Source organism: Strix uralensis, chromosome 8 (genome assembly GCF_047716275.1).
Source record: "Strix uralensis isolate ZFMK-TIS-50842 chromosome 8, bStrUra1, whole genome shotgun sequence".
Lineage (NCBI taxonomy): Eukaryota > Metazoa > Chordata > Aves > Strigiformes > Strigidae > Strix > Strix uralensis.
Genome location: NC_133979.1, coordinates 33,892,177 through 33,914,754, shown reverse-complemented (window position 1 = coordinate 33,914,754; position 22,578 = coordinate 33,892,177). Strand labels below are relative to the sequence as shown.

General features: G+C 40.7%; 1 protein-coding gene across 1 annotated transcript; it reads left to right on the top strand.

The window, feature by feature from the left end:
• The first annotated feature begins 832 nt into the window (after positions 1–832).
• Positions 833–21,293, top strand: PDC (phosducin). The gene is made up of 4 exons (XM_074877140.1): positions 833–964; positions 17,363–17,446; positions 19,210–19,370; positions 20,037–21,293. Exons 2-4 carry the CDS (start codon positions 17,386–17,388, stop codon positions 20,562–20,564), a joined length of 750 nt encoding a protein of 249 aa, XP_074733241.1. The 5' UTR covers positions 833–964; positions 17,363–17,385; the 3' UTR covers positions 20,565–21,293.
• Positions 21,294–22,578: the final 1,285 nt, after the last annotated feature.

Below are 22,578 nucleotides of genomic sequence, written 5' to 3'. Positions count from 1 at the left end.
AGACACAAACTCAAGGTGAGGAGGACTCTCGATTCAGGTACCTCCCTGCACTCGGATCATTTCTTCACCAGGGGCCCCTCTTCACCAGGGGATCCATGAGCATGGACACCGAAGCCAGGGTCCCCATCCCTTCCCCACCTCTGCTAGCATTCATTACTTGTCACTATTTCCACAGAGCCACCCTCCTTAAGCTCGTCTGACCCACAGTGTGGGTGAGAGATAGGACCTTCTTGGTCGTAAAGCACCCAGCTATGTGTAAGAGCCACAGCTGCAGATGTTTAAATACAAGTCTTCCATTTAAAGCTGCTCTGAATTTAATGTTTCCTAATGCCACATAAGACATTTATAGTTTTCCATAGAATAAAATTCTCTCTCCCCCTTTTTTCATTTGCACTCTGTAAGTACTTCATTTTTTAAATTGATGACTAGCTAGGTATGATTGGGTGATTTATTTAAATATTAGCATCATTTCCATGAATAGTTTTATCCTTTTCATAAACAGGAGTCCTATCACAATTCAGAAATATTTAAAAGGCCATCAGGATTGTAAGGGTAGCTTTCCTGTGTACAGTAAAGGGTTCTTACACCATGCTTCTAATCCATCTGTATATCTTCAGCATTTTTAATACACCTTGCTCTGCAATACTAAGGTGCCATCTGTATCTCTTCTTCAGGCTCAGTTGTTTTTCTCCCTTCCCAATTGTATCTATGCACTAAATCCTTTAAACCTCTATCCAGTCTGCAACTTCATTGGCTCAAACTAATGAACAGAATTTTCTAATTCCCTTATGATAATCCTATTACCTGTCCAAAGCTATTTCTGCAAGGGTCATCATTACAGAGAGATGTAAATCTGAGACCAGGTCTATCTGTGGTCAGTTGTAATCCAGCTCCTCTCCTGGAAACCACCAAGGACGTTTGTCAGCACTCAGAAAAAGTGGAGCTGAGCAACTGAGCCTCTCAGGTAGAGTAATTTGTATGTTGATTGCCTTTCAAGTTTTATTTGAGTAGGGGAATAAAATATGGTGTTTCAAAGATGGCCACAGCTGCTAAAATTTATTAGCAGTGTATTAAATGTTCTAATAGATAAACTTAACTGATATGGTCTCTCAGAAGAACCTCACCTTTGGCATCAGGCTGAAATGTAGCTGTTGAGATAAAAACTAATGCCAGATTTCCAGTGATGAATTTGGCAGGCTGTTTTGATTAAACTGAGAATAACAAGGTCTGAAAGCTGTCATTATTTGTGCTTTAAATAAATACAGGTTTTGCTCTAGCATGGACAGTAAGCGGTGCTTCACTCCAGACGGAGTCATTTTGAGGAAGAGGAAATGTGTTAGAAATCTGACCCCTGAGCTGCTGATGGTGTGTGCCCAGACTAGCAGAAGCAACACCTATGTCTAATTTAACAGAGCTTTTATATTCCTTGCATGGAATCCCGTATCTCTTTATTTGATTTTGTCACTGATTTAATTCAACACGGGATTTCTGCTCTTTTGTAACCTATCTTCGAATATTATCCTGTATATAAAAATTTGCAAAAGAATATAAACACACCATTTCTTCTGCCTGTAGTGGGATGGAGTTCTGTGCTCTGGTGAAAGGTGAGTGAGTCTCAAATGCCTGGGATAATCCCCAGAAAATGTTAATGTCTGGGCACATCGTTTTCAGAACCCCTGAGAAATTCTAAATCCTAACTTTAGAATAAATCCTTCTTACCTGGGTATCTAATTTCAGGCTCAGAATCATCTTCTTGCACAAGTATAAATATTGGTGTGAAAGAATAATGAACCAAATGTACCAGACAAGAAATTTTGCTGTGTAGCTGGTGTGACAGCATTAGTTTTAGGCAGGTTGCAAGTATGTAACTAAAGGTAGAAATGATGTGTTACATGAAAAGAGGAAGAAAATGTCCCCATCTAGGTGGTGACTTTGAGGGCAATCTGCCATTGACAGCAATGAAAAAAATCACCAGGTCCACAGGTCAGTGGAGATGCAGAGATTGCTTTGCTTACCTATCAGCATTTTGCTGTTCTTAGTGACACGCCTTTGTCATTTGTACTCAGATTTCGATTTGGCAGTGGGCATAAAACCAGACATATTTTATATCTGTATGTCAATCCTTAGAAAATAACCATAACATGAGCAAACCAAGAAAACTCAGTATATGTAACAGTCTACTAAACCCCCATTTTTTGATACTGAGAGATTGCTTTCTACAGCTGAGATCCCCAGAAGATGAGCATGTTGTGAATTGTGCAGGTCTAAGCGGTCAAGAAACCTCAGGGCAAAATTACATTTTGGATTCTTGCTTCCAACCTGCTTACACAAGCATGATCTTCACAATCAACTGCTTTACAAGTTTTCTGCAAGTACTTGAAATTTTTTTGACAGGAGGGAACAGTTTGAACGTAAAGTCACTCTTCTGCAGCTGACATATACCAGATTGTTAGAATTATATGTGAATACTTCATCCTATTTCAGAAAGGGATTTTAAGCTGATCTCTGTTATAAATATTAATGTCTAATCCTAGCAATTCTAATTACAGCACAGCTAAAATCATGGGAAAATGCACTAGGGAATGAAAGATAATAATCAAAATAATACAACATGAGAGCAAATGGCATAGCTAAAGATGATTGCTACATGCCAGCATATGCAACTACTGGTTTCCAGTGACAAAGGGAACTCATCACTAGCAGCAATGGTTCTTGAAGCCATCACAGGGTTCCCTTATTCCTAATTTACAAAGTGCAAAAACCCTACAGGTATTTCACATCTTCAAAATACTCATGATGCCATCTGTTTACACCCTTCTCTCAACTGCAAAGTTTTTTTCTGGGTGAATTACATTATTAAAGGACATCTCTGCCCCTTTCCAGCCCTCCAAAAAACAAGAGCATAGAGAGCACCAAATCAGAAAAAAGGGCCTGATACAATCAGTAGCCCCACCTCAGTGGGGAAATAATTTTCAATAAATATTGCACTAGACTGGATTACAGGGATTAGTCAGCTCAGCTGTGCAACTAGCTACAGTTATAGGATGCTGTGATTCTCACTATATGCAAAATAGTGTGCAGAAGACACAAGACCTTATGAATAATCTACATCACCCCTAAATTTCCACCCCATTTTCTAGGCCTATTGCCTTCTTAGAGAACTTTCAGACAGCCAGCTGTATAAAACCAGAAGAACAAACCCATATTCCACAAGCCACCTGTGGACAGAAAACCCTCCAGAGGCTGTACAGCAGTCCGGTTAGACAGTGGTGGGCAAGGAAAAGAAAGAAAAATCAGGTTGCCTCCATGATTTGGTAGGTTTAACAGGACAAAAGGTGCAGTGAACTTAGCTGGAGCATCTGGTAACTAGCTTTCAGCTCTCAAAATACGTAATAGGCTTCACTTTAAGGCATATGGCTAACCACTGTTAGACCGAATTATAACCTTAATTCTGAATTCCTGGAATGAGCACAAAGATTTAGTCTGAGTCCCAGTACCGTGAAATGTTTCTCACAGATTCAAATGTAAGCTGGAACATGCTACAAATCAACTCAGAGAATACATCTGTCGTATTGTGACAAGTGTACGCCACAGCTTTTGCCTTTAACGCTCAACACCTACAGAGCTCAAGGGAAAGCTGTAGGGCAATTTTCATAATCAGTACCCAAGTACATAGCAGTTCCTATTCTGCTGCTTACTGGAAGGAAGATGTCAAAGGAGTATGAGTAGAAGCACATAAACTGGAAGAGAGAAATGGAGTCTATCCAATATCAAGTATAAGCAGAGTTGGTCAAAATTAGGGGACTAGCACTTTCTTGGTAAAAGAACAAAAATCAAAACAACAAAATCCCTTCCAACTATTTCAAGGGGAAGACTTTGTGAATCAATGTCAACTCTTGTATTAATTATTTTTTTTAAGCTAAAATGAAATATTTCAATAATTCATTGGCATTTTCATTTTGGCCAGACATGCAAGGTGAGGGCAAAACAAGTAGAGAAAGTATGATAAGTCTGAAAAATAGCTCCACATATTTGCCTGCCAAAACAAACTGGTTTTGATGACCCAGAATCCTTTCCACTTCAACAGCCACAGATAATAGAAGAGAAAGAAGGAAAATGCAAGAAATCACACTGAGCAAATGCCATATAGTTTTTCCCACTGCATTCCATTAGAAGGAGTGATGGCAAGGTTGTGGGAAGGATGACTCCTGCAGAGAGAGCTAAGCTAGGCTTTAAAGAGACATCTCAGCTGCTCCGAGGAAAGTACCTGCTCCATTACACAACTCCACGTGGTCATAGCCCTGCCAAGAAATTTCCCAATTATCACTCTTGTTACCGAAGCCAGCCATTCAACTAAGGCTCTGTGAACTATAACAGCAGATTTCAGCCTAAACTCAACCACACTGGCTGGCAGATTCAGTTCTTGATCTTTCTCAGCCTCATACCAAACTACTGGCTAACGGGTCTTGCACAGAGCCAGGTGAAAATGTGTTATCAAAGTTCTTGACAAAAACTATTTCACTGATTTTTTTTTTTTTTTTGGCAGTTGTTTCACTTTTGATGAGGGCTTCCACAAAAGCAATATCTTTGTTTTGGAAACATTAAAGTAATAAGTTCAAATGTCAACTTGAAATTAAATTTCTGTAAGTCATTTATAATATAACATCATAATTAAAATATTCTCAAATGATTCCATCTATGCAATATCTTAAGGAAAGTCGCTTTGAATGGAATTAAATATTTTATCTTAATTTGAGATGAAAGCATGCTATAATAAAGTCTTGTCATTTTGACACAAAGTATCAAATAAAATAATTGTGGTGCTGAGTCCTACGCTTCATAATTGCTGGAATCCTATTAAAATAGCTGCCTCCAGCAGTACCAAAAGATAATCACACATTTCCATTTCTCCTTATAGCAAGGATACTGTCTAGGCTTAAAGCAGTAAAGATACTAGCTAATCCTTTTCTCGGAGATCCCCTAAGGAAGGCCTTTGAATTTTTTAAATAAAGCAAACTGAGACAGTTTTGAAAGAAATTATGAGATAAAGCCTTGGATCTCACCTCTCTGAAAGCACACAATAATGAAATGCCTTCACCGACAATTCCAAGTTAAATCCAAGCCTGTCAACGCTGTTGACCGTTAAATTCAGTGGTGGTGTCCTTTGAACCCTCAATGACATGTGAAACTGGTCATGAGGAGACCTCAGTTCTTTCTTGAGAAGAGATCCCAGAAGGCAGCATTTAGCAACCGCTCACATTTGTTCTCTTGCACGTTGGATGCTGTCCAGGTTTATTTTTTTTTTTTTTTTTAAGATATTGCTTTTGGTTGCAGCAAGAGGTACATTTGAAAATACAGCCTAGCTAGAAATAACCTTGCTAAGCTTTAAGCCAAAACAGGATGAAGTGAACCCTCAGAAAGGGTTCGGAGAAGTCAGGCTGTATCAGATGAGGAAACATGCCAGACATTGACCGTCTGAGGCCTAAATATTGTGCCTTTAGGCCTTGGGGGCTTCCTCAGTGCCCACACTACGGCCACCTCCAGGCACTCTTTGCTTTTCAGGAGACTGTCTCTCCCAATGAATGCAAATTTTTGTTCCCGTTATTCATGTCTGTATTCTCTCAAGGTTAGTTAAATTCTGTAGTTTGCCCAAAAAGGGTTTCAGCCCACTGAATCAAGTTGCGTGGAGATATCAGTAACCCACAACCTAGGGTAAACAACACACTAGAATGCATTTATTCAGAGCTTACTTAGATAACTTAATAAATCACTTTAGAAAGTGGCTACTTATTTAAAACACAGTAGCAATCATTTTAGGACTTTAGAATTTTATTATACTCTTCTGTTTAGTATGAATATTAATGCATCACCAGGACTCTCCTACAATATTTAAAATACAGGGATTAATATAGACTTGCTGTCATCCAGACCAACCTAGTGTTTATTGACTGTTAAATAGTTAAATGAATTATAATTTGATTTTTTTTAAGGGAGCTTGTTGGAACACATCAATAAATAAGGCTCTTACAAACTGATTAACTGATTCACATTTGAATTGTTCTATTGGGACAGTTAATGTGGTAACAGTCATTTATCATGTAAATCCAAATAACTGACATCACGGTAATCTGAAATAGCATGTTTTTTCTCTGATTTATGATGCTCTCTGGTTTTGTATCTAAGTCTAATTCCCCCAAAGGGAGACTGAATGCTCTTGCATGCATTCACATCTTATTTTTAACACTAGAGAATCCACAAATGAAGCCCCTTTAAGTGCTGAAGCTACAGCAAAAAGCTTTTAGACACCAAAATCATTAGAAGAAAAATCAGATTTCATTACTTCTAATCCTCACAGAATTCCTCCCCTTTCCTAAATACAGCACACTGCCTATGGCTGCTACTCCATCCACGCCCCACATCTGCTGCAGCTAATAGCTGCAGTCAGGTTCCTACAGCAGCTCAGGTTTAACCAAACGTTCCACTCTGCTGCATAAACAAATCCCGAGGGAGGAGAAAAACCATCAGCAGAACACCGTCAGTATCTCTTGTTCTTACTCCTCTTGATCCTACCGCCAGCTGCTGCAAAGCTGCAAAGAAGAGGTCAGGACCGGGTTTATCTTACGACGTCAGCCACAGCAGCCATGAGACAGGGCTGCTCTGACACTGCAGAAGGTACCTAATCCTGCAGCAACCTCCTACAACACAAGGAACAGTACATTCAGACACTTACCACTCATATCTTATATTTTATTCACTAGAAAGTCACGCTGTTGAGTTTATTTTCCATTTACTCTTAAGATCAGCCCTGAGGAACCAAAGGAATTCAGGCGCCTTTGCCCACACCCAGGACTGAAGTATCTGTGATACTGTTATTTCTTGGGTTTTGCATAAGCATTTTCACATCACGCAGGTGATAGTAATGCTTCACCTGGGCTTTGCTCCAAATTCTGTCCCTAGGAGGTAAACTGGCATTCAAACGCTGTACTGGTGTGCACATACAAAGAGGATTAAATGAATCAGAGGCTTTTACAGTAAGATGTTCTCCAATAAGATCATTTTGTTCCCTTCATTTTCCCTTTCCCTTTTTTCCCCCCACACTTTTCCCTAAGCAAACAAGCTTTCTGGTACTTCCTGCTGCTTGTTACAACAAGCCCCTTTCTGCTGATGCTATTTTCTTCCGCTCAGATGAATGTTAGAAGCCTTCAAGAAATGATCACTCTTAGATGGCTGCAGCTGGGCTGGCTTCTTATGGGGTGATACAACTGTAGCCTAACCATGGGGAAGGCTGAAATATTTGGAATTAATTTCAGGATAGAGCCATGCCAGTCCCAGTGAGGGATTCTTAGAAACAACCAACTCTACGCAGAAAAACTGGCCCAGAATTTGTGCTCCAGTTTCTACATAAATACGAGCAAGTTCCAGGGAAAGGATTTACTATGCTGTTTATCTCAGCTAGGTTTTGGAGCAGTATAGGAAAAGCATCTGTTTTAAGCCATCGGCCTTTTCTCTAAATGGTAACATTTATTTACACATTCAGAGCCTGCAGTTTGCTTAGTTTCAGCCTGCAGAGGAAGCGAAAACATTACTTCTAATTTTATGCAGTTTTACAAGCCACGTGTAAAGCTGTTTACAATTTAGCTGGTGCAAGTTGACCATTTATAATTAAGAGTCAGGATCCAAAGAAAAACATAAAGCCTCTGGAATGACACTGATGGTATAAAAGATCTGTGCAGGAAAGGGATAATCCAGGACCTGACGTAACCACTGCAGGAGTTACAGCTCTCCAGGGCTCTCTGTGGCCACACAATACTGACCACTTTGGCTTCCATCTTCTGATTAATACAGGTGACATGAGGAATACGTTCCTACTATTGCTTTTACTTCATGCAAACGTAGTTGCCACGGGGATGTCAGGATCATACAGTAGAGACATTATTTCTGATATTACAAGCAAGGGGGCCAGGCAACCCTGTAGCACACACTGTGAGGTTGCAGCTGGTTGGAACGGGACTTGGACGTCCTTCATTTAATCAGTTATTTTATAAACAGTTACTGCATTTTTTGGCAAATGACCAAGTAAAAAACAACCCCACCGTTCTGTTGTAACACATCCAGCTGGCAACAGCTTTACAGTTAACAGAGGAAATTTTCTTCTTCTGATGTGGATATACTGACCTGACCCAAGATTGCCTGCAGCCTCCTCATGGCGTCTTTGCTGCTTTTTGAGAAATACAGATATACCACTTCTACATGTGGATCCTCCCATTTAAGATAAACACAGATATTAATCCCCCAAACTAGCAGGTTTCACTTTCTGCTCCATAAAGGGAAAACAATTTTGCATCTAATAGCTGCAGGTGTAGCTATTGTGTTAGTGTGTGTCAGGAGAGAAGAAAAACATTTTTTTTTTTAATTCATACTTCTGCACGCATAAGAAACATTAGTTGATGGCTGGGAAGAGAGATCACAGAACTGTAGAACTATCCCACCTTTAGGTAGTGGCTCTTCCTGTATTAATAGAGTAGCTGAAAGCCATTAGTACAGAATGAATATCCACTTGGTAACATAACAGGCAGAAGGATGGGAGATTCTCACCCGCCTGACCCAACCCCTACGTTACATAGCTGGTTTCTCCAGCTGTAAAAGGCAATACGGGCTGATTTTCTGCAAAGCTACCTGGAGAGATCACCCCCACGTATTGAGTAGATAAAGTTGAGAAAAACCAGTTTCCCATTGTTGGTGCCTTAAGTTAAATGCCTGTAACAAGATGATGTGAACAACTGACTCCGTCAACTCTTCTAAAACGTGGAGATGTGCTTGGTGGAGTCTCAGGACACTTTACCAGAAGGGTGAGAAAGGGAATGGCAGAACAGCAGGCACGTGGCAGTCACAAGCAAGCCCTGTCTGCTTGGCTCTGCCAGTCCTACAGGAACAGCTCCAAGGCAGCAGGCTGGAAGACACAACAAATTCTTGAGAGCACAGGTTGAAGATACTGCCTTCATTGATGTCCCCTTCCTTACCACAGCACGGTCTTATTTGGTCTGCTCTGACTTACTTTATTCTTGAAACACCACTGCAAGACATATGTAAATCTAATTAAACTGCCAAGAAGTTAATAAATACTCCCTGTCAAGAGCTACTGCCCTAGCTTGCCAAGCTGCCCTAGCTTGCATTCTCTCCCAATGAGGTGAGTAGATCAGCTGCAGAGAAAGGTACTAATTCAGTCAGAATTGGAAGATAATATGACTTTTCAAATGATGGGAAAGCAGCAAACAAAATCTGCATGCATCTTAGCAGATGGACGTTAATGCTCAGAGAAAGCCAGGAATGAAGACTACATGAAATGGAAAGCTGTCATGAACAATTTTTAAAAAAAAATAAATTGCTTAATTCTCTCAAATTTGTGAGAAAGACTGCTTAGGTAGACCCTGCATTTATAGGGAGCATGTTGGCTAGGTCAAGCCTGCCTTTTGCAGATGATGATAACAAAGTATAGATATGAAGACAGCAAAAGCAAGAATTCCTACTGATTTACAGTTACAAATATGAAAAAATTTGAAAAAAACTTCAAGCAAGCTAAGAAAAAAACCAAACCAAACAATCCACACCAGAATTAATTATTATCATTTCTGAGCCAAACCTGTTCTGCTGTTTTCTGTGGGCAACTTTTTTGCATATGCAGAGCCTTAGGAGGCATTCTTAGTCAAGCCCTACCCCAAAACAGACAGTGGATGTTCTCCCAACTTCACAAGTTTTGATTCCTCCCAGCCCTCCCCTGCAGGCGCACTTTTTTTTTTTTTTGGATGGAAAGGAGCAGTAAGAGTCTGTTCAAAGTCCCTACAGGGTACTACTACTTCTAGATCTTTAATTAACCTCACAATAAATTTGTTTCTTTCCTTCTCCACAAAATGCTGGCCATCAATCTCTCTAAATGCCTGTCTCCAGTCACTGCTAGAGTTACAGCTCTGACATAAGTGATTTTTAACAAATTATAGGGATTATACACACTGCCAAACATCTTTCAAGCTTGGGGAGAAAAAAAAAAAAATAAATCTGTCCCCTGGGTTTCTGCCATTCATCATGCCTTTGTTAATTACAGCAATTAACTCCAACCAAAACTCTGAAGGACATGTCAGTTCTAGCGGGCATACAGATGTTTACTTAGAGTTCAGAAATTAAATATGTACTTAAACATCAGCTGAAAACTCTGTCCTGACTTTCAGAGTACCGTGGTGAAATGCTCAATCCATCTGACAAATCCGGCCAGGCACCGAGGTTAAACATGGATTGAGGTTCACGCCCTTAAATACCTGCATTTGAAAATATTGGCTATTCTGCTTTTGCTTCAAATAAACATTTTCTTAGCATTCAACCATCCTCTTCTTCCACCCTACTTGATACATCCAAGTTTTTTTAAGAAGATGAATGAATGACAGGTTTCCTGACAGAAAAAAAAAAAAAAAAGAGAGAAGGATTAATTCATCACCATAGTAACAACTATGTAGCTGCTCCAACAAATATGTAACATGCTCCAAAAATCTACGTCCTGAGTTTCAAAAGACATTCACCATTTAATATACAAAATTAGGATTTTTCAAATAAAATGTTTTGATTAATGATAATTGAAATTTGACATTATTAATGTCAACTAATATTCTTTCTGAAATAATAAAACAAGTCCTGTCTTAAAATACCTGCTCTCTGCCTTTCCATACAAAACGTAGTGGTACTGTGGTAGAAGTACTGTGTTCAGTTTTGGGCCCCTCACTCCAAAAAGGCCATTGAATGACTCAAGCGTGTCCAGAGAAGGGCAACGGAGCTGGTGCAGGGTCTGGAGCACAGGTCTGATGGGGAGCGGCTGAGGGAACTGGGGGGGTTTAGTCTGGAGAAGAGGAGGCTGAGGGGAGACCTCATCGCCCTCTACAACTGGGGGATGAGCCTCTTTAACCAAGTAATAAGTGATAGGACAAGAGGGAATGGCCTCAAGTTGCGCCAGGGAAGGTTTAGACTGGATATTAGGAAGTATTTCTTTACAGAACGGGTTGTTGGGCGTTGGAATGGGCTGCCCAGGGAGGTGGTGGAGTCCCCATCCCTGGAGGTGTTCAAGAGGCGGGTTGACATAGTGCTTAGAGATATGGTGTAGTTGGGATCTGTCAGTGCTGGGTTAACGGTTGGACTAGATGATCTTCAAGGTCCTTTCCAACCTAGATGATTCTGTGATTCTGTGAAGTGAAGCTGATTGACATGAAAGACGTTGAGCCAATTTACCATTTTCGAGTGAAATCCAGAAATAAATGCGCAATCCATAAAACAAGAATAATTTCTGGTGCATAACTATAGGCCAAATTTTGAAAGACTTAAAAAAAAAAAAAAGAAAAGAGGAAGAGAAAGAGAAAGGGATTTTTTTTTTTAATCCTGTGATTTTTAGCCTAACACAATGTTGAAGCCAGGGGTAGTCACACAGGGAACTTCCTAATTGGTGGCAAAGCCTTAAGGATAAATGAAACATTGGGCTGCAGCTATTTAAAATGTTTCCATCTCACAGATAAGGAACAGGGTAACTCTCCTAAAGCGGATAGAGCAAATAATCCAATCCTATAACCCTCTCATCAGTCATGGTGACCTGCAGCAAAGCTGACAGCTTTCTACGTCAACCCATCCTGGTTCATATTTTCTTCCTACAGTATGACCTCTTCTTTAATCAAATAAAGTCCTGTTCCAGTGTTTTGAAATTATGTTTTTTCTCCAAATACAGTGATCTAATCATTACATGATACACCATGTTTTTCCTTTAGGTCAGCCCAGGAAATTTCCATTTATCCATAGAATAAGCCCGTCTTTGCACATCGGGGTAACACAATGCTGGTGCAAGTGGTCAAAGCAGGCGACCGTGGCTTTCAAGCCTGGCTCTTAAATCTGTATTTACCCACCTCAATGTAAGGGACCTGAGTGTCTCTGAACGCAAAGGGAGCTGCAGGTACTCTGTGTTTTTGACTGGCTTGGTACCTGACAGCCGTCATCAGGAGCAGATCACTAAAGGTGCTTATGGCTTTCGGCTCCCTCTGCAACGCTCTGGCAACGGGTCTGAAATTCTGACCTCCAGCCCTGACATCGATTTTGCTTACGTAGTGATGCTAATGCCTCTCGCAAATCTAAATGCATACATGACCAAGGATGGATAGCATTCTCACTACCTCCCACCCCTTTTTTTAAAAAAATGGACCAGCTGAAAAGCACTTGGTTCATATGATACTGATGTGCTCCAAAACCCTGCCCAGTCTCTCATTCAGAAATCATGATATGGATTAACAGCACGAACTACACAACATACAGAACACAGCATGAAAAATGAATAGTCCGCTGGAAATGTAGCACTTTGGCACAGGGAAGTGCTGCTAAAATTCAGATGCTTTCCCAAGAGGCAAAAGCCCTAGGGACACTCCAGGCACACATACCAACGGACCAACCACCCACACGTAGCTCGAAACATAAATATGCAATCACATCTCACTGACGAACATACTTTACTTTTTGTTCTTACACTTCCATGAGTCCCCAAAATATCGTACTTCCCAATTCACAGGCAATGTCCCACCCATTGCTGGGGATTAGCAGCATGCTGCTGATTTATAGCCTTCCGTAAACCCAAACACAGAACAGCATTTTTGGTGGGATTTGCACATATGGAGAGCAGCAAATCTGCCTAGAGCATGCCTATATTTTGAGAAAAATATTTCTCATGTTTATTTATTGGGCTAGTAGCAAGACCTCTTACTTCAGAAAGAAAGTTTTATTTATTGGCTTTGTCCTTTACAGAATGCATCTTGCCTTTTGCAGGTGTTTTTTTTAATTTCCCTCTCTTCCATAACTATAATTTACCACTAGAAGACACTATTTTTGTATTTACAGCTACAATATCTTACAAGGATTAAGTAAGCCTTCCTTACAAATACACAGGTACAGTGCTTTCTTCCTGAGCTACCTCAGAAATGCAATATGTATAAGATAAAATAGTAAAAAAAAAAAATATTGTAATTTTGGGTAAACAGAAAACTCTGTGAAGGCCAAAGTCAAAAAATATTTGATCGTAAGTAGAAAACATTTTTTCATATTGGATAAAAAGGAAACACCTTATTAAATGGTCATTTCTACCCAGTAGTAAGGCTGGCCCACCTGGTGTAATGACAGCAAAAGGATGAGCATCAGTAACAGGAGCTGCTATTCTTGAGCTACCACAGATCCAAAGCTCGTAGAACTTAAATGGTAGCTTCAGGCACATGCTTAGGTTTTGGGCTTTTTTCTTACTAAAGAAGTGACTTTTGGGACTCAGAAAGGTCTCAGATCTCCTCTATGAAGAAATCGTAATTTTTGCTTTCCTCATGCAGAAAATCTGACATAAAGACAGGAAAGTAAAGAAGTTATAGAACAATCAGTCTCTTAAAATAGGTATGTGAAGTCACCGTATGCATTACAAAATATGGCCTAATACTTTGATGATCTGCAGACCTGACAGGGCAAATTTTTTCTCCCCATTAGCACCTTTCAAATAAAAACATCAGGAGCCGCTTTCAGTTGTCAAAACCAATGACAGAAGCGAATGAAAATGCAATATATCTTCCAAATCAGCAATTCTTTTCCCCCACAAAGATCACCATTCATCTGGCACAGCACATGCTGTTGAAATGGCGCTAAGGGAGAACTTGGGATCAGTAGCAATGCAGCTGGTGTCCTGAAAGGTCTGTCGGTGCTTCCTCTGAACTAGCAGACACAAGTAGCTTTAGTGATGACATTTATTATCACTTTAGCATCACTGCACATCATCCTGCGTTACTGTTTAACTGGACCACCCTCTCATAGGGTATAGGACGAGAGGGAATGGCCTCAAGCTGCGCCAGGGCAGGGTCAGACTGGCTCTTAGGAAGGATTTCTGTGCAGAAGGGGTTGTTGGGCGTTGGAATGGGCTGCCCAGGGCAGGGGGGGAGTCCCCATCCCTGGAGGGGTTGAAGAGTCGGGTTAACCCAGCGCTGAGGGATCTGGTAGAGTTGGGAACGGTCAGGGTGAGGTTCATGGTTGGGCTGGAGGAGCTTCAAGGGCTTTTCCAACCGAGATGATTCTGTGATTCTGTGATTCTCAGGATATTCTGCTCTTACCCTGAGCATGTATTTAGCAGGCTTGTGAGACATTTACATGAAAAAAAAAATTAGATTTAAAGCAGTAAGGATTCTATAAGAGATGGTTGCAATGGCCAGGGATGTACGTTCTCCAGCATGCAAGCCCACTGCTATCGAATCCAACCATCCCCACACAGCTAAGTTCTGCCTCTGACCTCTGCACCTCACGTTGCTCTCAGGCTGACTCATGTTTAAGGGGGTTGTGTTAACAGATGACCTCAAAGAATTTCTAAAAGACAGCACTGTCAGCCAGCTAATTGGGACCCACTTGCAGCTGGGGGCACGAATGTGAGTGCTGCGGTCCGTCCGTGGGGCTGCGAAGTGAAGCTGCTCTGGGGAGAGCTGCTGCCTGGCACAGAGGACAGCTCTCACTGTCCCCACTGCCAGGCACTCCCGGGCACCTGACAAGCTGGGGAGGTGACGACTTTAGACCTAAGACACCTTGTGACGGGTCATTACTCTGTGACACTACCTGCTTTACTGTCTCAGCATTACACACTGACATTTCCTCATGTAGGCACTTGTAGAACGTGCTGCAGAGCTGGTAGCACCCACATTTCTCCAACTACTAGGAGCCTATTTTTTTCATTTGGAAAACGCTGCTTGCCCAGCATACAAAAGAACACCACCTCACCACCCAAAAAACCCCCAACCAGCAACAAAAAACTCCATCGAAACCCTTCATGAGGATGTGGGAGGACTTCCTGCCCTGGTGATTGCCCATTTTTGCCCACAGACTAAACGTAATAGCTTACACCTTTTTCCACTGTGCTTTCTTGGAAGGAAGAGTATGCGCTCCAGGAGAGCCAGCTCATCCTACAACCGAGCTTCCCACAGGTCACCTCGCAGTTACATGTTCATATGCCTTTGTCCTCAGGTGCCTAACTGGGAAACACCTGGCTTGAACGGCCCGATTCTCACAGTGCCAAGAGAAGAATGATAAATATTTATAACTCCACCGAACAGAAAGGAAAATGGTTTGCATGACTTGCTCCAGGCTCAGCCTGACTCAGTCACAGGGCCAGGATTAAGCTTTATGAGATCCCCACCTCCAGGTCCATGGTTAGCTTACCAGCCTGTGTATTGTCAGGGTAGTTGCTTCATGTTGTGCTGCAGAAGAATGGTGAAATACAGCTTTCTGTGCTGTTATGATTCACCTAATCTTTTCAGATTTATTAGGTACAACAGATCAGTAACATAAACTTTACAGAGAGCTTTCATTTGTGAAGCAATCCACTCCCATCTCTAATGTTTCACCAGAAGTGTGGTCACTTTTCTGGTTCAAACCAGCAACAGACAGCTTAAGTTTCATATCCTGTATTTTTAGTGCCTTTCGGGGCTAAAAGCTATGAAACAGAAAAATATACAGAGAATCAAACCCTCCCTTTCCTCATGGAACAAAGAAAATCCTCAGCATCAGCAGACAGAAGAGTTTTTTGTAGATGTCCATGTAAGTCACAGGAATGACTTACAAGGCTTTGACCCAGCATATCCACATAGCTGTCCATCCCTGACGTGGCAAAGGATTTTAGTTTTGCCTGAGACAGGATTAGCTTCATATTTCTATTTAAGAATTGATTGAATAGCAATTGATCCAGTAATCTGGATCCATATGCTGACAATTATCTATCTACAGGTCTATCTACAGAAGGAATTTATACTAAAAAATGTTAATTCATTACTGCTTTTGTTCCAAATTTATTTGCAACGCTTCCAAGAAGTTTTGATTAATTGCTACAAGTACACGTACGGAACTATTTATCTGCACATTTACTAATCAGCTTTAGTCCCAATACACACAAGAATTGGATTCCTTGTATCTTGCTCAGCCATTATTCCACTTGAGCCCTTGATGCTGGTATGTAAAAATGAAGGTGCACTTCCTCCTGCGCGTACATGCTACAACACTAACATCACTCTAGTCTAACAACCAGCAGCTTTTTAATACAGCATTCATGGCATGATAACATCTTAGCGTTTGCTTCAAGATGGGATTTACTGTGAAGTCAAATAAAGCTTACCTTAACATCTGAACTAGTCTAGACTAAATGGGAGCACTCAAATCATCTGCTTTAAGACTCCTGTGGACAGTGACGCTTTATCACATTAGAATTACAGTTTTCAACTAAGAAAGGAAATTTGTCGCTGATGTGCAACATGAGAAAGAGACTCAGTACTATGTGGTGGCAGAGCTCCTGCAGAGGGGTATGTAGGTATCTACCAGCAGTGTAGTAAAAATGCACATGAAGAATCGGTACTTTTCTCCCCCAGTATATCCTCCTGCAACAGATAACTGATCTTCCCAAGAAAGCTGCAGGACCCCAAGAACATTTACTATGACTTTCAGGAACCAGCAGAACATCAGCCTGACCTTGAGAGCTTGATGCTCTGGCCCAGCCCTGCTGCTCTGTAATGCTCTGGTAACACCCAGCCAGGCTCACCTCGTCGGTGGGAATACAGGAAGAGAAACCTCTCCTCTTCCCCCAGAGAACAGTGGTTATACTTCACCCCTCAAAAACTCCACCATAAAAGATAAAAAGGGCGTTGCTCGAGTACTGCTGTATTGCAGTGCCCTGTGACTGCCATCTGGCTCCTTGGGTTGCCTTATTTATAGAATGGGTGGAACAATAAAGTAACTTTGATTTATAACCCCCATATTTTTTTCTGTTTTGTAACAAACACGGCCCAACCAGTACAAGCAGTCTAGCTCCAGGATGTTCAGAGGTCTCTTGCCCAACAGGTTCAAATACTCGGCTCAGTGTTCTGTATGAGAAATGAGCAGTTCAGGCAACTTTTAAAAAGAAATACCTACAGCACTTGGAATATAGGTTCCTGATTCCAAGGGGGGGGGGGGGGGAAAGATAATACTACACATTCCCATGGCAGAACATTTTACAACCATTATTTCACACCACGTTCCCAATATTCTCCAATGACTGAGAGGAAACAGCATAATGAAGAAACCCTCACCTAGGCACTTTCAGTAAGAATCTGGCCAGATATCTTTTCAAAGGGACTGACCTATATCCTAATTGCTTTTTATGAGACGATGAGAAGCTCTACAATTATCATGTGTATTTTGATCTTCGCTGATACCCAACAGCTGCAGGAAATTACACACTGTGCTGTACCTGTTCTAGGCTTATTCCTTTTCTATCCTGTTATTAACTGTTCTCCTTTTGAACTTGCAGCATCTCCTACTCCAGCCACCAAAATGGAAGAAAATGTCAACACCAGCTTTGATGAAGATTTTGAAGGACAGGCGACACACACAGGCAAGGAAACTAACTGTATTATTTTTTTTTTTTTTTCTAAAGATAAGCTAAGCTGTCCCTGTTCACTGGGGAAGCCCAGAATTCGAGTAGAACCAATTGGTTTGCCAGACCCCTTGCACAGAAACATAGGCTTCAAAGCCAATGAGAAAGTATTTTGGAGTAAGTGACACCCCTCAGGAATGGCAGGTAACACCAAGTTGATCTTTGTGCCAATCCTCCTCATAACTGAAGCAAATGGCAAACACAGAAGACACCTGAAGAAGCCACCCACAGCAATGGCCCAAAGCAGCTCCTGTTGGTTTATTGCTTCAGTCATGAACAATGGCCTTTCTTCCTCTGGGGAAGAGAAGAAAACAAAACAGTAACAAAAAACACACTCACACACTAGAATTAGGTTATAAGGTTTCACTACGAAGGCTGAATTATTTTTTCCTTCTTATAGAAGGAACATTCAGTGCTAAAAGTGAACCTATAAATCCTTTTGGCAAACACAGCACAGCATTTAAAGCTTTAAAAGCATCCTTGCTCAGAATCACAATTCTTTTTAATCCAGCACTCAATCACTGTGATTTTTATGAGTACTGACATTGTATTCAGCTCTACACACAGGTATCACTTCATCCCACCCCACCAACAGGTAACTATATGGCAATCATTCCCTCCCTGTGCTCCGAGGGCTTCTTTTTCTTTGTGCTATAATAAATATAGCTCTTGTAATAACTCTTTCTGGAGTTATTTCCCAAGCAGCCTTGCTGTCGTTGGCTAAGATTATTGTATGTGTATTTTTTAGGGACCCAAATGTAGGGCACTAAATCCTCACCTAGGCTTCCAAATAGTTCTGGAAATCAGGCTGCTGTACTGTTATCACTATGCCAAGTGGTTCAGGCTAATTCCTGCTTTGGAATCTTGTTTGCAAAAGATCAGGTCACCTTCCCTTCCCACTGAGGGGTGTACTGCCTGTAGGACTTCAAGATGTTGAAATTTAATCCAAAACAGTCTTGGTACCTGGCAACACCACGTCTCTCTCACGAGAGGGAGAGCTGCTTACCTAGCCTTTTCTAAATTTTCCATAGAAATAAACTTCACCACTGAAAACACTAAAATAGTCCTTGTTTTTGCTTTATAATCTAAGATGCAGATTAAAACGTTTCATTTTGAAAAATACCACCGGAATTTTGAAATTAATTTCTTTTTCCCATTCCAAAATTTAACTGCTTTAATCAACCATCTCCAAAGACCAAGATCTGCATTACAATCAGAATTATCATAGCATTTGCCTTACAGGTTACTCTTCCAGTTGAACAGGTATGGGGCTTTTTTAAAAAAAAAAAGTTTCAAGTGTCCTCTATTCTTAGTTTTACTAGAAGTCCTTACGCATGTTCTGTATTCAAATACACTGTCTATAAAGAAATGCAAATGTACTTCTACGAAACACTAGCTTTGGCCAGCATGTCAGTTTTAACAGGTTTCGACATCCTCATCCTTGTTAACTACTCAGAGTTCGCCAAAATCCTTTTATAGGATCCTGATAGGAACCAGACCACCAAAGCAATCCAGGTTTGGAAAAAACGTCTTTCTTTTGGAGGCTGATGTAACACATTGGTCCCAGAGCTCTGGTTTTCAGCACTCCTGGAGAGCGCTGTGGAAGGAAGAGGGGTAGACAGATAAACTGCGGCACAGAAGGACGAACCAACAACGAGCAGAACCTTCTTAAGACAGCTTCTTGTTGCAGCCAGTTTCTCATCTAACTTCATCTCTCTTAGGGCCCAAAGGCGTGATCAATGACTGGAGGAAGTTTAAATTAGAAAGTGAAGACGGAGACTCTTTATCCTTGAGCAAGAAAGAAATTCTTAGACAAATGTCTTCACCACACAGATCTTTCAGTAAAGATGATAAAGACAGCAGAGAGAGATTCTGCCGCAAGGTAAGAAAAGCAACATAAGTTCATTTTGATTCTATATAAAAAAAAAAATCCTGAATTTGCCAGACCAAATTCCTTTGCAGCTTAGCAAAGCTCACACAATATAGACAGAACAAATGCATGTGCAACCATCTATCTAGTCCTCTCCCAAGCAAAGACTAACTTCGGTAAAATAAGCATATCACACAACACGGAGTTTGACCTTTCTTCCTCCCTTCCCCTGCCTCAGTGGTCTATCCTTGGTTAAGGCAATAGAAAATTTTTAACATGTTTAAAAACCTACTAGTCAGAATAGAGCTGTGAGCCTCAGTGTCACTTATCACCATTTACCACTTCTGAAAGGGGGGGACCCTAAACCCAAAACCTCACAGGAATTAAACTCTGACCCCACCCCACTACAGACAGTGGCAAAATTCCCACCAACTCTGGACGATCCAGAAGTTTTTGCCAAATATGGCAACTGCCTTCCATACCATCAAGTTGACATGCAAGTGTTGAGACAGGACCTTCACCCGTCTCCTGAAGAGACCTTCCAGAGTCACTGCAGGAAGGGACTGCTCTTCTGGCTAAGCTTTCAATGCGATGTGCTTTACACAACAACTTAGTCTCTCCCTGTTTCAGCGCCAACAGATTCCCATTATTAATACAGCATTCTCTCAATATTCACAGATGAGCATGCAGGAGTATGAATTAATTCAAGATGAGCAAGAAGATGAAAGTTGCCTACAAAAATACCGCAGACGCTGCATGCAGGATATGCACCAGAGGCTGAGTTTTGGGCCGAAATACGGTTATCTGTGTGAGCTGCAGAACGGGGAACAGTTCCTGGAAACCATTGAGAAAGAACGGAAAACTACCACCGTCATTGTCCACATTTACGAAGACGGCATCAAGGGCTGCGATGCTCTCAACGACAGCTTGACCTGCCTGGCGGCTGAGTACGCCACCGTCAAGTTCTGCAAGATCAAGGCCTCCGACACGGGGGCTGGAGACCGCTTCTCAAACGAAGTGCTTCCCACTCTACTTGTCTATAAGGGCGGGGAGCTTCTGAGCAATTTCATTAGCATTTCTGAACAATTCAATGAGGAGTTTTTTGCTGTGGATGTGGAGTCTTTCCTAAATGAGTATGGGCTGCTACCTGAAAGGGAGCTTCCAGCACTGGAAAATGGCAACACGGATGAGCAAGATGTTGAATAATTAGAGAGCCATAGTCCTCACTGCCTCCCTTTCCTCTTCAGTATGTTGTAAATTAATCTCAGTAACACCCATCTCATTTAGAGAAGTCTTTGCTAACTTATTTGTAAGATACACACATATAAAAATTGCTTAAGTGTTAGCATGGGAATCTTACTTAAAACACATGCAACTGGTAGTCCTGTACATAATTATTTCTATGCCAGCCACAAGTAATAAGAAGTATAGGAGATGAAACTGGTGATCTGTAAGAAATTAAGGAAAAAAAAATAAATTAAGAATTGAGGGCCCACGCCTGTCACCACGAAGCACAAGAAGAACTTCATTTCAACAGGAACAGGACTGATCCATCCCTCTGCATACACAAAGCCATCTCTGTGCTCTGGAAATACGGCAAGTCCTGGCTCCTCAGATTCACCTCTATCAACTTCAGTAGTAACAAGATCTCATCCAGCAGTTTGAAGGACAAACAGCCCAGAGTCCTTGTATTCCTAAACGGCTTAGGTATCTAGGACATTATTTCAGGCTTCCGCATTTATCTTTCAATATTCATGAGAATACAGAAGCGCTTCTGTATCCAAACAGCTAACACAGACACATTATCAGCTAATTTCAGTTCATTGTCGCTCCATATTTTGAACAGTAATATCAAAAATGTCTGCAAGTTATTGAAAAAATATATTATGCTTATGTAATAACTCTAAATAAAGCTTAACAGCTCTCAAAACCTTCTATTGGAAGTGTGAAATATATTGGTAGTACATAACCTTTACCTTCAAACGTGAAATATTTGTAAGAACTCATTAGACATTTACTAAACTCAAAATTTGAAGTTTTGCTATAGAGATGCTGCTGAGAACTACAATTTAACAATCTGTTTGAGAGAAAGACGGGGTAAACTCACTATAAACCTTCCTCTCTCTCTGTCTAGGTCTAAAAAATCCACCTCATCCAGTTCTGATACAAGACAGAAAACATTAGAAACATTTCAATGACTTCGTTTGCATAGCAGCAAAGCAAGACGCTGGGTTTTACTCCGAGGATAGAAAAATCTGTATCTTACTCTGAGGACAGAACTATCTATATCTTAACTGCACACAATGTTGCTAACATTTCTTACCACTCTTTTAAACACGTTTTTTTCTCTACTCTTTATTCAGATGGAAAAATCACAAGAGTAGCTGAAATTTACACTACTTTCCAAGAGATCAGCACAACAAAATAATTCTACTCAAAAAGATTTGGGAAATATAACCCTGTAAAACATTACTGAAGGAGTCACAAGTTACTCTTTCGAAAAAAATAATTTAAAACATAACTGATGCCTTGTTTTAAATAATGGCCAAAACCAAAAAAAAAAAGATTAAATCTGTCTTTTTTGTTTGTCCAATTTTAGGGACTATCAAAATGCTACTGAATTTCTACTTTTAATATTGTTTTGCCATGGATTACTATTTTAACAGAGCACTAGAAAGATCCCCTCGTGTACACTAAGCAATAAGAATGAAGTTCCTTATCTTTTAACAACGTACACTCTTCTTTAACCTGTAAAACAATTCATGATTTTATTCCACCAAGAATTCAAATAGCATCTTCACAAAACGTTATGATTTCTGTGTTGTAAATTCCTGAATGCAAGACTGTCATAAGTCTTTCTGGTGGAATAAAGCTTTTCCCTAAGAGCAGTCCACTTTTTCCCCTTACTCAAGCATGTTTACCCCTCGGATAAAATCACCTTCATTTTAACATTGCATTTGCATCAGTAGGTTGACTCTTCAGAAAGTTACTATTTGCAGATATACCTAACATTATGAAAATCTGATGGTTTTATAACATGTTATGTAGAAAATAACGAATTATCTTCTGTCTATCATAAAAATAACCAGTTACCTGAGTAGGCGGATGGTATTTGTCTTATATTTTTTGATGAGATGTTTTAAAGAAGCAGCAGGAAAAATTTTTGTCCTCCACACACCAGAAATCTCCACGTAACTGGTGAGAACTTAATATTCTGTCT

Excerpts from the sequence above, each read along its gene's own strand:
- PDC (XM_074877140.1), top strand. The coding sequence starts at position 17,386 with ATGGAAGAAAATGTCAACACCAGCTTTGATGAAGATTTTGAAGGACAG. Across the intron at positions 17,447-19,209 it reads AGGACAGGCGACACACACAG|GGCCCAAAGGCGTGATCAAT; the intron begins GCAAGGAAACTA and ends CATCTCTCTTAG. Across the intron at positions 19,371-20,036 it reads GAGAGAGATTCTGCCGCAAG|ATGAGCATGCAGGAGTATGA; the intron begins GTAAGAAAAGCA and ends CAATATTCACAG.